At 35.3% G+C, this 15,328-nt stretch overlaps 1 protein-coding gene across 3 annotated transcripts in view; it reads left to right on the top strand.

Moving 5' to 3' along the window:
* The window catches only part of ADAM23 (ADAM metallopeptidase domain 23), a 113,337-nt gene that overhangs the window by 76,934 nt on the left and 21,075 nt on the right, over positions 1 to 15,328 (top strand). For all 3 annotated transcript variants that reach the window (XM_072418704.1, XM_072418705.1, XM_072418706.1), the window contains exons 13-24: positions 565 to 661; positions 1,331 to 1,382; positions 1,945 to 2,044; positions 3,211 to 3,282; positions 3,865 to 3,969; positions 5,150 to 5,230; positions 5,583 to 5,633; positions 8,344 to 8,407; positions 10,337 to 10,442; positions 11,622 to 11,741; positions 12,655 to 12,823; positions 14,497 to 14,608. In XM_072418704.1, coding sequence (XP_072274805.1) covers positions 565 to 661; positions 1,331 to 1,382; positions 1,945 to 2,044; positions 3,211 to 3,282; positions 3,865 to 3,969; positions 5,150 to 5,230; positions 5,583 to 5,633; positions 8,344 to 8,407; positions 10,337 to 10,442; positions 11,622 to 11,741; positions 12,655 to 12,823; positions 14,497 to 14,608 — 1,129 coding nt within the window. The remainder of the gene's footprint in view (positions 1 to 564; positions 662 to 1,330; positions 1,383 to 1,944; positions 2,045 to 3,210; positions 3,283 to 3,864; positions 3,970 to 5,149; positions 5,231 to 5,582; positions 5,634 to 8,343; positions 8,408 to 10,336; positions 10,443 to 11,621; positions 11,742 to 12,654; positions 12,824 to 14,496; positions 14,609 to 15,328) is intronic.

The following is a 15,328-nucleotide window of genomic DNA, read 5'->3' as shown; positions in this document are numbered from 1 at the left end:
ACAATGTATTGCTGTTGGAGAGGGCTTATGGATATGGAAAATGATCTTGGAGTGATTGTTATGGATTATTACACTTTGTATAACATTATTGTATTTCATATGCCTGCACCAATCTGAGCAAGAATATATCAGAGCATGTGTGTATCAAAATAGTTGGCATCAATTCCATAAAATATTTTGTGTAGGTATAAAGAGATATATAAAGCATGGATTTAGCTAATCAGTTCATTGTCTACCTCTAAATAATTATCGTGTTAATAATAGCATTGGAGGTGAGATTATTATGTTTGAGATCAAAATGCTATTGGAGGCTGAATATTTCCTAATAAAGATATTTACTTACAATCATTTTTATATTTGTTATATTTTCCTGAAACTCCAGTGGGGAGATTTTCTCAGAGCAGTTATTACTTCCACAGTCTTAACTGCCAAAGAAAGTCATTTTACATCTGGACCCCCCAGATTCTTGACTATATTTTGATGGTTTCTATTTATTGAAATATATGACCATAATTGGACTTTGTAAGAGATTGGGTAGATCAGGAAATTCTATTTTTTTTGCAGTATGGTTTTCTTATGGCAATGGCACAGCAGCTGGCACAGAGCTTAGCACAAAATGTTGGGATCCAGTGGGAACCAGCTTCTCGAAAGCTGAAGCCAAGTGAGTATGACATTACAATTTCAATTCTTGTGAAAATAAATGAAAATAATTTCAATGGTTTTCAATTTTTTTTTAATATTTTAGATAAAGTGACTGATTTATGAAACACTGAAAATAACAGAATGAGCAGAACTGCAACCTATCAGAATTTTTCAAATATTTTTCTAGGTTTCCTGAATCAGCACTTTAGATTGTAGATCATTCTCAATACATTAGCCTTTATTTGATATCAAGTCCTGCTTGGCTGTCATTTTTTTTATAACTAAGGTAACTAAGGAAAAAATGAAGAATATTCATTTTAGCTTATTTATATAAAAGCTTTGGTTAAATTGGCAGGGAAATGGCTGTGTGCTTCCCTGCAATCCATATACTAGGACTCAGGATTGCCGAATGACATGAGCATTGCATTACATAAAATAAAATGTCACATGTTCCTTGTACTAAAAACTGGTGATCTAGCAGCAGTTTGGGATGGTGAGGAATCATGTGGAATTCAAGATTAGAAAACCTAAAATTCCTCCTATAAAGTTTCCTATGCCTTTACCCTACATAGTGGTTTGCAATTACAAACCTTGGTTTGTAAAAATATTGAACGTGTTTAAAATTAGTTTAGATTTGTTTAGACATTTTCTAAGTATAAAACCCTAATGGTTTTCTTTGATCTTTCAGAAGAATGTGACTGTACAGAAAACTTTGGTGGATGCATTATGGAGGAAACCGGGTGGGTATACTGATTAGCAGTAGTAGGATTTCTAAAGTTTATTCAAAGAATGATAAAGAAAGACAGGGTTTTCTAAACTGAAAGTCAGATTATTTGTTTAATTGCTTAGAGTAGCAGGTAAGTACTTTGCACTTTAGTTTAGAAAAGATAATGTAATGTAATAGCTATTTCATTATGAATTTATTTCAAAATAAACATTATTGAATTTAAAGCTTTACATTAAAGCAATGATTTTATACCATTGGCATGGATATGGATATGTGCATTTAGCTATTCAATTTACATTTTTTTCTAAAAAACATTTCCAGTTAATAAAACCTACCAGCTTAAAATGATGTCCTCTCGAAACTTACAGACGTGTGTTACCTGTTTGTGGCAAATAGATGATTTTGCCAATAGTTAATTTCTGCACTAAAAAAGGCTTTTGGTAAATGATTTACAAAAAATGATAAACCTTTACAATTTGAATGAGTTTCTATACCTATCTATCACTTTCTTTCATTTTATGAATGTGAATCTTTCTTTATCATGCGAGTTGCTCTTTTACTTTCTATGTTTTTAGAGTGTACCATTCCCGAAGATTTTCTAAATGCAGTGTTGCCGAATTTAAAGAATTTCTTTCTCGTGGAGGAGGTTCGTGTCTATTTAATAGACCAACAAAGGTACATTAATCTATCAAAATGTTTGTTTTCAATTTTAAAGCTATTGTGTTTAAAACATTTGAAATGCAACAAATATGATGTCAAACACAATCTTGTCTTTTGTATTTATTACAGGATGTTTGATTATGTTTATTACATACTATACAGAAGTAAATATTTCACATATGTCTTGGCTTACTCTAGATGTACTATGCTGTTTTTTGTTTTCATTGGCTTCTTCTACATTCTTCTTGGCACCCCAAAATTTGTTAGTATCTGAGGCCGGCCGGCCTTCTAAACCATACAGGTTTTTTATCTCTTTCTGGAAATATACTTTGACCAATAGACCAATCAATACCAATTTTCATGATAATATGGTTTTACAGTTTCTAGAAGATGCTGCACATATAGCTTTTTTTAGAAGATTAAGTAGATTAGTAAAGAAGCACATAAATAATGGAAGACAATTACCTGACCAAGTTTTTTCCTGCTGAAGTAATATCTATCCAGCACCTGCAGATGGCTCCAGCAAAGGCAAATTGTTGGGGAGGGGGGTGGTGTTTTTGAACAAGTTAGAACAGTGGTCGACAACCTTTTGGACATCACGGACTACTAAATTCATGGACCCCGGACCTTATATGTGCCATGTGTCTCTCAAAGGAGAAGAAACTTCCCTCAAAGTGACGTCATGATGCCAGAATCCTCCAATCGCAGTTTTAAGTCTGTGGTGGGAGAGTGAGCGGGTTGTGTCCAGAGAAACAACCCGCCCTCCACCCTGAGCCTGCAACCCATATGTGGGACATGGTCCGCGGCTCTGGCCGTGCGCCCAATAAGAGCTGCAGACCTCCAAAATGTTCTCACGGACTACCTGTTGGGGACCGCTGGGTTAGAATACCTGATCTATTTGGTAATTTTTTTCCCTCCTATATGCTATCAGTGTCTGCAAAATGCCTCCCCTTCCCTGGTTTATAAAGGAACATGAACATTACACAAATAGTCACCCTTAAAAATATTTGGACAGGTGACTAGTGAGTGCAAGTTTTCTGGAGAGTACTTCCTAAACCAACAGAATTCTTGCAGTTTTAGCAATGGTGATTTTTATCAAATTGCAAACAAAAACATGATATGTAAAATTTGCCTATGCTATCACTAGAAGAAGTGAAATATTGTCTTCTGTACGTTGACAGCTCTTTGAAGTGACAGAGTGCGGCAATGGTTATGTGGAACCAGGAGAGGAATGTGACTGTGGTTCGCGAACAGTAAGTCTCCAGCAGTAAGAACAATTTACAGTTTAGCAATTCTGTAATGCATAAAAATAGTACTATGCTTGATTTCAAATTACATGAAGAAATTCTAAAGTCAGGGTAGAATTCTGAATAGGCTAGCACTACAAAAATTCATGAAGTAAAATGCATGAACAAAGAGAGAGAACAGTATTGACCAGTCTTTGTTGCAGCAAGATCCCGCAGAGATTCAAGGTTTACAGTCCAAATCCAAGGGAAAAATGCAAAGCACACCATATTCAGTAATAATATTTTAATAATGTACACAGACAGGGCTCTATTTATAAAACAGGGAATTAGACATTCCCTCAAACACCCACTTGTGGAAATCAGTAAAGTTTAAATCACAACTTTTCATTCATAAAACTTTAAATTCATTTTATTTACAACTTTTCATTCATAAATAATCACAAAAAACTTATAATTAGTTTGTAAAACGTTTAGGAAGTCTTAAAACGGTACATGGCATTGTTCTTATCTTCAAGGCATATTTTCACATAAATACATTTCTCAGTTCCTCTACTTGTCACTAATATCTATATTCTATCTTTCTCACAGACAAAACATTTTACACAGGATTGTATTGGAGACTGCTGCAAGAAATGTTCTCTATCTAATGGAGCACAGTGCAGTGATGGGCCATGCTGCAACACCTCATGTCTGGTAGGTAATGACATATGTCTGTTATATCTGTTTTTAGAAAGCATGTGGCCTTTTTTCAGCGCTCTATTTAAACATCTATCATGCTGCCTAGACCGTCCTAAAATATGATCACCTTCTGTACTAGCTCCACTACATTTTAAACTGTACAAGTGGGCTTTATATTCATAGATACATTTATTATGTATTGAGTACTAAAGAGGAGCGATGGTTTCATATTTTCTGAATTAAACTGAACCTCCTAACATAACTGCACCCCATTTACTGCCACAGTTCTCTTGTTGAACTAGCCACACATGCCCAAAGGTGGCCAGCATAGGAAACCAAATTAAGGTAAAGGTTATAACAATTTTACAGAATACCAATGATTCCCTTTACCTTGCCTCCCTGCTAGCTGACCCATTTTTATACAGCCTGGTCTGCTCTGTGACTTTTGTAAAGTATGCGTTTTGTATCGTAAAAGTAGCCAAAGCATAAATCACCAATAATAATAAAACATTTCTGAACAAAAATATTATCAAAACTGTCTTAGTCACAGACCTGGCTAGTAGCCTTATTATACATTTGAATATATGCCAATAAAGTGAAATATATGTATGTGTTTTGGTGGTTAGTGTGGCCACAGGTACTTTAATATTCTGTTGGTATGGCTTCTGCTGCTGTCCAGCCAATGACTGCCTAATTGGTTTAGGTTAGGGTATGAGGCTAGAAATAGGTTTGGATTAGGACTAGGTTTAGGTCTAGATTCTGGGAAAATGTTTTCATGGTCTCAAAAAGCCTTCATATTTTTCATTTTCAAACTTTATTCCTAAAAACAAGACACAGTGTTCATAATTTGGCATACACAACCAAAATCTTAAAAATTTCCAGACACCTAAGACCAACTAGAATATGCCAGAAAATGTAAATAATTAGAACAAAGAACACCATAAAGGGCACCCAGCTATACGTTGAATGTTTAGTGAAAAATATTGGAAAATGTGGATCAAACTGCTGACCCTGGTGCCCTCTAACCGAAAGCAGCATATAGAGGGTTGTATGACATAAAACACAACCTACCTATCAAGTGCATCGATACAGGCACATAGAAAAACTGAAATATAGAAATAGGTAAAATAGTAAATATATGAGATCAGGTTTGACGCTGCACTGAATACTTTTCATGTTTTTGTTACCTTTGCAGTTTCTACCTCGTGAATATGAGTGCCGTAATGCGGTGAATGATTGTGACATCACAGAGCAATGCACAGGAGACTCTGGACAGGTATTGTACTTTTAATATCTAGTCATGAGTAAATATGGTTTATCTATTTACATAACCATTTGAATGATATACAGTAAAAACAAGTGTTCCTCTTAGGATCAGCATTGTTACAACAAATATTTTTTTCTTCTATTGGTTTTAACATTGGCTTAGAATATTGAAACAATCTGTAAGTACATATATATTAGATAAATGTGTGGGCAGTACCAATGTCTCACTAATTCTGCAACCTGGAGACTCATGCCTACTGTGCCTAATGGTACATCTGATGACTCATATACACTTTACGCTTTACAAATGTATATAATTCAATGTGTCTTACCAGTGACCCTTTTCTTTTTTTTTTTTCTAGTGTCCACCCAATCTACGTAAACAGGATGGATATGCCTGTGATTCAAACCAGGTAATAGCACTTGTCGTGTTGAAGTAAATATAGGTAATAAATCTTCTGCAGCTGATGTAGTGAGAATGTTTCTTAAGTTGACAGTATTAGGAGCAATAAGTGATATTCTTAGGCATCATTTACTGAAATGTGACCAAAATAAGGATACTGTTTTGGAGAGTGCAATATCTACCACTAACAAAATGCCCTCCAGTTAAATCAGTGTTTCTCAGCCAGGGTTCCATGGTTTCCTAAGGTTTCTCCTGAGGTTACTATGGGTTCCTTGAGCAATTGCTGCCCCTCAGGTCAGTTTAACTGGCACCAGTGATCATTTGGCTATTTGTAAGGGTGACATTCTTCCCACTGGCCAGTAATGTAAGAGGCATTCTTCCTGCTGATCCCCACATTTAATGTATTGTGAGCTGTGGATAAAGTAATTATAGCAGGGCGTCCCTGAAGACCCAGATGTTTTTTCAAGGGGTTCCACTGTGTTAAAAAGGAAGCACAGAGTTTAATGATAACATACCTACCTTTGGTGTACCCATCATTAAAATTGATTATTCATGCAGTGCTTTCTATCTCCTAATGCTTCTAATGTCTGTATGATTTTTTTATTGTTTTGTTCTGTACAAAACCATCTAATCATAGACAATGTGCTGTTCTCAATCTGCCAGGTGTTTATATTTTTAATGCCATTTAGGGGTAAAAAAAATTTAAACAGGCATGATTCAATAGAATATGACACCTATGACATCCTCCAACCATTTAGCAATCACTGAATTAGACCATGTAAATGTGATATATTTTTGCTATGTGTGTTCTTTTCTAAAGTTACATTATGAAATTCAATCTGGTTACATTCATCTCACATCTCATCTACAGAGCAGTGTTAAGGGATCTATTTCCACCTCCATCAGGTTAATATGTCCTGCAAAGTTTTAGGGGAAAAAGCAAAGTAGGAGACATAGACAGTGCTAAATTTCCAACACTGAATAACTGTCTGCCTTAACACAGAGGACCATAATACATGATAATAAATGAGAATAACACATAAATAGATGTTTCGCTTAATGTCTAGAGGACTGTACCCTACTCTACAACCTGTGATCTTGCTTCACATGTGACAGATTTGCAATTTAAGGCATTAAGGTGAACAAAACAAGTGGTCAAATAAAAAGTAGATGAAATGGGCCATGCTGATTGCTATCTATATAAGTGATATTTGACCTTTGAAGCAGAGGCGCCATGGTAATTTGATGTTTTATATGGCTAACTAAAGATGCAACCATAAGAACATAAAATTTAATTGGCAACTTTATTTCAAGAGAAAGCAATCTGCCAGCAAAACTTTCTATTATGTATTTCATGGAAACAAAGTCTTCTAAGATGTAATGTTTTAAAAGATAATGCACACAAGGTTGTTTATTAGGTTAGTACAAAGAGCAGCGATGATGTACAAAAGGGAGTCACTTATAGCAGTCCTTTGGAGCTGGCAGAATACAAGAGTACAATTTGCACATTATTCTTTTACTTATAATAGTTATAAAAAAAATAGTCATAAAATATAGAAAGACAAAAAGCATATTTCTAACAGTTTTCTTCCCCAACATGCCAAAGTGACATGCAAACTATCTGTATAAGACTAATTGGAAGTCTCTAACCCTAGTATTCCCAGGACTCATTTATGGTCTAATTCACTAAAGTGTGAAGTCTATGGAACAAAGTTACTGCACAATAAGCAGGGCAAGCAACAGGTCTATGTAAGTTTCCCCTACCTTCCTAACAGCTCATACCCACCTTTACCTTTCAGCATTTTATGTGACTTCCAGGAGCAAATAAAAAAGCAGTATATGATACTTCTAGGTATAAGGGAATATTTTTCTCAGGACAACACAAATGGTTGGTGATTGGCTCAGTACTGTCCTATGGGGGCTGAGAAAGCGTGCTCAGCCCCATGTAAATTCCTGGTCATGACTTACACAGGGCTTCCTCTCATCTGGTAGTTGAATGAGTGAAGAAGAGAAGGAAAGTAAAGTTTGTGTTGCTGGGGTTGGGGGAAGTTAAAGCGTATCCAAACCAAAAAATAAAAAATGGATTTTCAGGATTTTATTTTTTATTTTCACTATATAGGGCCTGATTTATTAAAGCTCTCCAAGGCTGGAAAGGATCCACTTTTATCAGTGAAGCGGAGTGATCCAGCAAACCAGGATTGGATCTGGTCCAGGATTGAAAACATTTGATAACAAATATTATTTGACTTTTAGGAAATCCATTTCAGGTTTGCTGGATCTCCCAGCTTCACTGTTGAAAAAGTGTATGCTCTCCAGCCTTGGAAAGCTTTCATAAATCAGGCCCATAGTTCTGATAGTAGCACCCTTCCAGTCCTAGAATTAGAATTCCTACTTACTTATCAGGACAAAGGAAAACAGGACTCTGTCCTTTTTTCATCCTAATAACCTAGAGGGACATGGTTCTAAAGGTAAAATGGAGCAAAATAAGAAGAATTTAGCTGAATGCAGTGAAAGTTATCCGTCACAAGATTTCACTGCACTGTGAAGCATAAATACATTTTTTTTTTAATGAAAACTTTGGCCAACTGCTGTACCAAATAAACAGGTGAAATAATCCTAAGTCTATCAGTTAAGATCTGACAGATGATATTGCTTTTAACAAATATATGTGCTTATGTGTTATTTTGCAATTTTCTATCTGTGTTTTTAATATATTTTAGGGACGCTGTTACAATGGAGAATGCAAGACAAGAGACAATCAGTGCAAACATATCTGGGGACAAAGTAAGTTATTACTAAATTAACTCCTATTCATTTATATTTATATGTTTATTTATTATATCTATTGGAGTTTTTTTTTTTTTGGATAGAAATCATATTACTGTATATATTGGTTGGTACAAAAGTGATTGGTAAGCCTTAATTTATTTTAGTAATACAGCTATCAAACAAAACAATACAAAAATGTGTTAAGCCAAAAGGGTAATCCCACTTTTGTAAAAAATAAATAAATAAATATTACAGCACATACAGTTGCTACAGAAATCATTTTGTAACTTAATATTATTACAAATTTAATCTTCAACGGATCCAGTAATGCAACCCGAAAGCGTTCTATACACTGTTGGTGTACAGAAATGTGACTGGAAGTGCCATTTGCTTTTTGTGTGATTGGCTCGCCAGTTTTCCCAGAAGTCTGCACTAAGATACAAGTCTACTTTATGCATCCCCTGTGTTCAGGTAGGAATATTTGACGAAATAGGATTAAATGACCTACCTTACAATAGGAGTTTCAGTTTTGGTGAAAAACTCTCCAAGGGTTAATTACTTTTAATGGGATGCAGACACTGCAGCTTTCCTCATTAGAGCACGGGAACGGAACTAGCTGATTATAATGAGCCAGACACTCCCATTTAGGATTATTTTACATTGTGAAGCAAACAGATATTTCCTCATAACAAGCAGAAATATCCTGTAAATAAACTTACCTACCTGTTTGAAATTTTTTAAATACATTCCCCTCTGTCATCCTCTGTCATGGATGCCATCATCTTCACTCAGTTGTTGACTAGGTTAAGAGTAATCTTCAGCCATCTGGATTGGGCAGGCCAAAATGACGTAACTTCTGGAAAGGAATTCATTCATTACCCACAGATGGGCATGCTGGATATGCCAGGATTGTACATTAACTTGTGCATGCAGTCCTACATACATTATACAAAAAATTGTGAACATGCAGGTAAGCTTAGTGTATTTCAGAAGGGACATCACCTAAATTTACTTTACAAATTTATTATATTTACAGTATAGTTCCCCTTTAAAATCTTGTCAGTGTATATTGATCACTCAGAACAAATTTTTTTTTCCAACAAAATTGAAGTTACACTTTTAGACTGCCATTGGTTAAATCATTCTGTGAGATATATATTATGGATCTCCTAAATCCCTGGTGGCTTTCATGCCCAGATTGAAGGTTTGGATGTTCTTATGTTGGGGCATCCCTACTTATTTTGTTTCAGTCTTCAATAAATAAAGTGAATAAATTAAACCTAAATAACAAATTAAATAATCACCAAAAATAAATGAAATCATTATACAAAATAAAATAAAGAATTCCCAGGGGAGAGCAGGGTCTCCCTTTGACAGCTTCTACAAAAAAACATGCCAGGGAACTCATGGCACAAATCATAACACACTCCTGGAAATCATGAATCGGTTTAAGTCACCATCATCTATAAAATATAACTTTTATATGGACTGTCCCCTGTATATAGGCTGTAGATCTGCTGTATAATATTTTCCAAGCAGCCCTAATCCTGCCCAATCTCCCTGCTTCAGCAAGACCTTGTTAGTAATAAGTGCCAGGAACCAATCAGAGTGGCTGATCAAGACAGAGCACTTTGGCTAGAGAGATCATGCGATAGTAGTGAACTAACTATATTGTTCCGTTTCTATCTTTGCCACCTGTGTCCATGACCAGCCTATGTATTTCTCTTTACTCATGCCATCTTGAATGCAATGCTTGGTTTTATAAATGGGTTTTAACAAGGCAAAATGTAGCACATAACATTACTTAACTGGTAAAATAATCAATATTACAACGTTTTTGGCTTTCATTTTCATATTGCTAACAAAGCCAGAGGAATGTATTTATAACAGTGTTGCAAAAAAATAGAGCATTTGCAGCTTATGCTTTTCTTTCTGTTATGGCAGAAGCTTCAGGGTCAGACAAATACTGTTATGAGAGATTGAATGCCGAAGGTACAGAGAAAGGAAATTGTGGAAGGGACGGAAGTAACTGGTTAAAGTGCAATAAACAGTAAGTAAAAGGTTGCTGGTGGTTTGGGGAAACATGAACTCGAACGAACTTGAATCCTCCAATGGAGACATTTGTTCCACTGACAGCTAAGAGAACATTTCCCTAAATTTGGGGGAAATGCCTCTCATTTGTTCAAAAACAATACACAGTCACCAACACTCCAAAGTACAGGATTCTTGCTTCATTATAAACACTGTGACAACACGTTGAAGAAAAGCCAATAAGTGAGGAGAAGTACAGAGTTTCTTACAAGGCTGCAGAAAAAATGCATTGATAATAAAGCAGAAATCCTTTTAGAATGCTGGAGGAAATTGTGTTCTGTTTCAGGGTGTTCTACACAGCTCCATCTCTGGTAGTAGTCATTTCAAGCATCCTTCCTCTATTAGAAGGTGATTTTGCTGGAAGTGTATTCCTGTCATGGACATTGCTACAAATTTGAGTCTACGGGATTAAAAAAGTTTAGAAATCTCCCTAATGGCACAAATTGGCCATTGGTTTTCACCCCTCCCCATTCTATTGGAAAAAAAGTTTGGACTCTTGATTGTGTAAGGGTAGAAAGCAGTGGTAGGTTATCAACATCCTTTCACTGATCTACCATGGGTAGTATAAACCCAGAATTATTCAGCTTTGAGAACTTCTTGGCTCAGGGATGTCAAGCTCTTAAGGCCAAGCACAATTTCCTCCTAATTTGCTTCAGTAGATTGTAGTGTGACATACAGGCATAACAAACTCCTCTTGTCTCCTTAAAAAGATGATGTATAATGTTTTGGAGTGTTTACCAATGTGCATTTTAGCATGCGTGGGAGAAACTAAAAATAAGCTAAGGGGTGAATTAACATTTTAGCTCCTTAATCATTATATCATAAAAAACTTGTGGTGCGTATGACCACATTACATTGGAATGATTCAAGTGCATGAATTTCTCGCATTCAAAAATCTATTTCAAGTTTTTTCTAATTTTCTGTTTCAATTGGTTATGACCTGCCTGATATTTATTATAGCATAGATGGATTCAAACCATTTGCAACCCTGCACACAGTGAAAAGTTTATTAATGCAGTTTGGGTTCTCATTTATCTCACTTTTACAAATATTAAACATAACTTATTGAGATCCCAAAATATAGGAATAGAGGAAATTGTATCAGCCATCTCATTTTTTATTATTTTTTTTCTTGCAGTGATGTATTTTGTGGATTTTTGCTGTGTGCAAATGTATCTAAAACCCCTCGCATTGGCAAATTAGAAGGTGACATTCCACCAACATACATTAACCACCAAAAGAGAGTTCTGGACTGCAGGTATTTAATCAAGGTTTTACATGGTACAAAATATATTTTTTACCAATTATTATTGTGAACAGCCGTGAATTAAATCAAGGGCAGAATGTGTGGCTATCTGAAGACTTGGACTCCATCATAGCCCATGGGGATGCTAACAAGGTTCTGCATTTCAGTGTGTTTTCAGCTCTGCAAGTCCTCCCAGCCTCTTTACACTCCTGGTTTTGGCAGATCATTGAAATCTGGAATCTCATTAAATGAATATCAACGCATACTGTAATGCATGATATTGTACATAAATGCAAACCAAGTGCTCACATGATGACAAATAAATAAATCAATTTACCCAAAACCAACAAGTGTGAAAGGGCACATTGAATTTTGTTCAGAAGGCGTTCAGCAAAGGCAGCCTTTGTGTTATCTTGGAAGCGTATGTCAATGCAGAAGCAAATTTCATACCTTTCTGCAGTACATGCACATGTCCCTATGTTTTATCCTATTACAACTCTGCAAGTAGAGAAAATACCTGTTGATGTGCCCTAAATAAAATTACACCTACTGTCTTATTTAACATGACAACAGATTTTTTTTTTTTTGGCTCTGAATCCCAAAGCACATGTTGTCTTACTTGCCTTCTTGATTCCTCAACTTGGTGCACAAACATTAATTGGCATTTTTTCCCATTCCTAACAAATGTAAAAATACTTTAAATTGTATATTTAGCAGACCAAAAGGAAGCATAAAATAAAGTTCAAACAGTCTTACATAATGCACATGCATTCCCTCTGGTTTGCAGTAATATTAAACAACTGCTGGTTGTAAATATGTTTCACTTCAGATATTTATATATATATATATATATATATATATATAATATAATATATAAGATAATATATTTGTTATTGGATTGTACTAAAATTATCTCTTTACACAGCGGTGCCCATATTCTTTTGGATGATGAGACTGACATGGGATACGTGGAGGATGGAACACCATGTGGCCCATCAATGATGTGCTTAGACAGAAAATGTCTCCTTATTTCATCACTAAATATCAGCAGCTGTCCAATGGGTTCAAATGACAAAGTCTGTTCTGGACATGGGGTGAGTTTACTTAAAGGCTGCCCAAATAATAAACTGTAAGATATGTTTTCCTACTTCTACAGTTACAGCACTTTATTGTAGGTGAAACTGTTTTCCTCACATATGCATATGTAGCTAGAGATTGCTAATCATGTAATAGTTGACTTCATCTGCTACAAGATATCCTGCATTTTCCCATACATATTCCCATATTTGTCCCATACAATATTCACATTTCAAGCCCAGGCTCACCTTGTTACCTGTGTTTAGTAGGAAGTCATTATCAAAGATCCTCAAGGATCACAACAAAGAATAAAGTCAAGTTTCAGTCACTTTCTAACCATAAAATAATTGATGTGTGCTTACATTTGAGGGCAATCAGGCTTCCATGGAAAAAAAGCTTTGCATCTGTTGTAAACTTTAAAAGCTAATATCTCCTCAATACCTATAGCTACAGTGGATGAATGATATCTTTTTTAAAATTGAATACCAATATATCTGTATTGAGTCCTCTAAATATATATATGCCAAATCCTAATTAAACAATTCAATTGTTTGAATTGAATAATTTAAAATTGATTTCACTGCTGATTCAAAATATGTATATATTTTAGTCAGGTTACAAGTTTAATGGGGGTGAGGAAATTTCAAATCCTTTTTTTTTATTTATAGAGCAGCATTATAGAGCAGTTGGAGACTTAAACACTTATTTTGTCTAAATCAGGTGGGATTGAAATGGTCCCAGTTATACTTTTGCTATCACCATAGCTTTTCATTTACCCCATATTTACATTTTTTAAAACATTTAATTTGTCTTTAATGACTCCTTACTTCATAATGACTCAGAGGGGGTAGATTGCTAAATGTCTATTAATTACAATGGGTAAAACCTAAAATTGCCTTGAAGCTTTCTAATCCCTCCTGTTATGGCCAAATCCCTGGACACTTTAACAAGCAAAGCTCAGCATTTTCTTCCAGCTAAAGATGATATCATGACGATATGATAGTAGGAAAGTATAGGAGAAGAGCTTAAGGACAATCTCTTACACTTCTAAAAGGTTTTGAAATTTCGCCTCGGTCACTACAGAAGGGTTTGGAAGGTTCTTGTAGATATATGCAGATATCCTCAGTTGCATATTCTTTAAACAGGCAGAGTTTGGGTGTCTTTAAAGAACAAAGTAACTTAGCAAAAACCATGATTTGGATTTAAATACCATTCCACACATTTATTTACTTAAAGATATACTGTGAACTTGGGCATGGAACACAGTGTGACAGATTCTATGGGTTTCTACCCTCTCCAAAATACCTATACCTACCAACATCTCCTCATTACTCCTTCTTTCCTGGAGCAAGCAACAGTACCCATGACCTACTTGGAGGAGCATCTGAGCCTTTCCCTATGATAGTGCTTGGGTCTAGCAGTCAATCGCCAAGCCTAAGCACTGTCATTGGTCCTCCAGTTGCAAGCACCAGTCATTTTAGTGGCAGCTGAATAGAGGGTGGACTGGTGAGGGAACAATTTTAAGGTGAGTATATAGGAAGGTCAAAGGTAAAGGGCCTCTCTCCTCTTGTCACCTTGCTCTGCAAAGCTACAGTGCCTAATAAACAATGCTACCGAAGATTAGTGGATACACAGAATGCAGAAAATTGCAAAGACACTATTTTTTCCTTCTAAAACTGTTCCTTTTCAGGTTTGCAGCAATGAAGCCACGTGTATATGTTCTTCCACCTGGGCAGGAACTGACTGCAGCATTTATGACCCCAAGAAAGAGATTAACAACAAAAAGGAGGAAGTACCAAAGGGTTTGTGCTTTTTTCTTATGTTGTTTATTAGCTACTATATTATGTTGTATTATAACGGGAAGCAGGAAATATGCCAGGACTTTGTCATATGTGTTTATGTAAAAAGGTTTTATAGATGCTGTAATAAACTGTTATTACTGTGATAAATTCTGTTGAAAAAAGATATATCTCACTTAAATGTCCAAAGTGAATGGTAGCTAATGACCTAAAAACAAGAGGAGAGTGTGTTAGAGACTAAATACTAGTAACACTTCAATATTTGTACAGTTTAAAGTGTATGTCCATCAAAAACATTTTTGGTACAGTGAAAAATGGTTAGCCCCCATATTATGTATTTACTGCAATCTGGATCTTTTTTTTTTAGAGAGATTTACCTTTACTTACTGTCACAGTGATAATTGCCTAAATACACAGAAAATGAGGGTAAATCTCTCATTACAAAATTACATGACAAGTTTGGGATAGACGTATACTTTAAGCATCATTTCTATAAAAAGTCCAAATGAAATAATGGCCTACAAACTCACTGGAATATCCATGTCTGTTTGAAATGAATGCAGAATGTGCAAATGAATATACTTGAAATGGTAAAAATACATGAAGAAACAGCATGAAAGTAGAATGTTGCATGGGCCTTTGTGATTGAGAACACATACTTAGGTACAGTATTAAGGAAATACTGGAAATTACCACAAAGAATATAAAACAGGGAATACACAC

The sequence above is a fragment of the Pyxicephalus adspersus genome, chromosome 7 (assembly GCF_032062135.1).
Source record: "Pyxicephalus adspersus chromosome 7, UCB_Pads_2.0, whole genome shotgun sequence".
Classification (NCBI taxonomy): Eukaryota; Metazoa; Chordata; class Amphibia; order Anura; family Pyxicephalidae; genus Pyxicephalus; species Pyxicephalus adspersus.
Note: the sequence above shows the minus strand (reverse complement) of the source record. Positions and strands in the feature narration are given on the sequence as shown.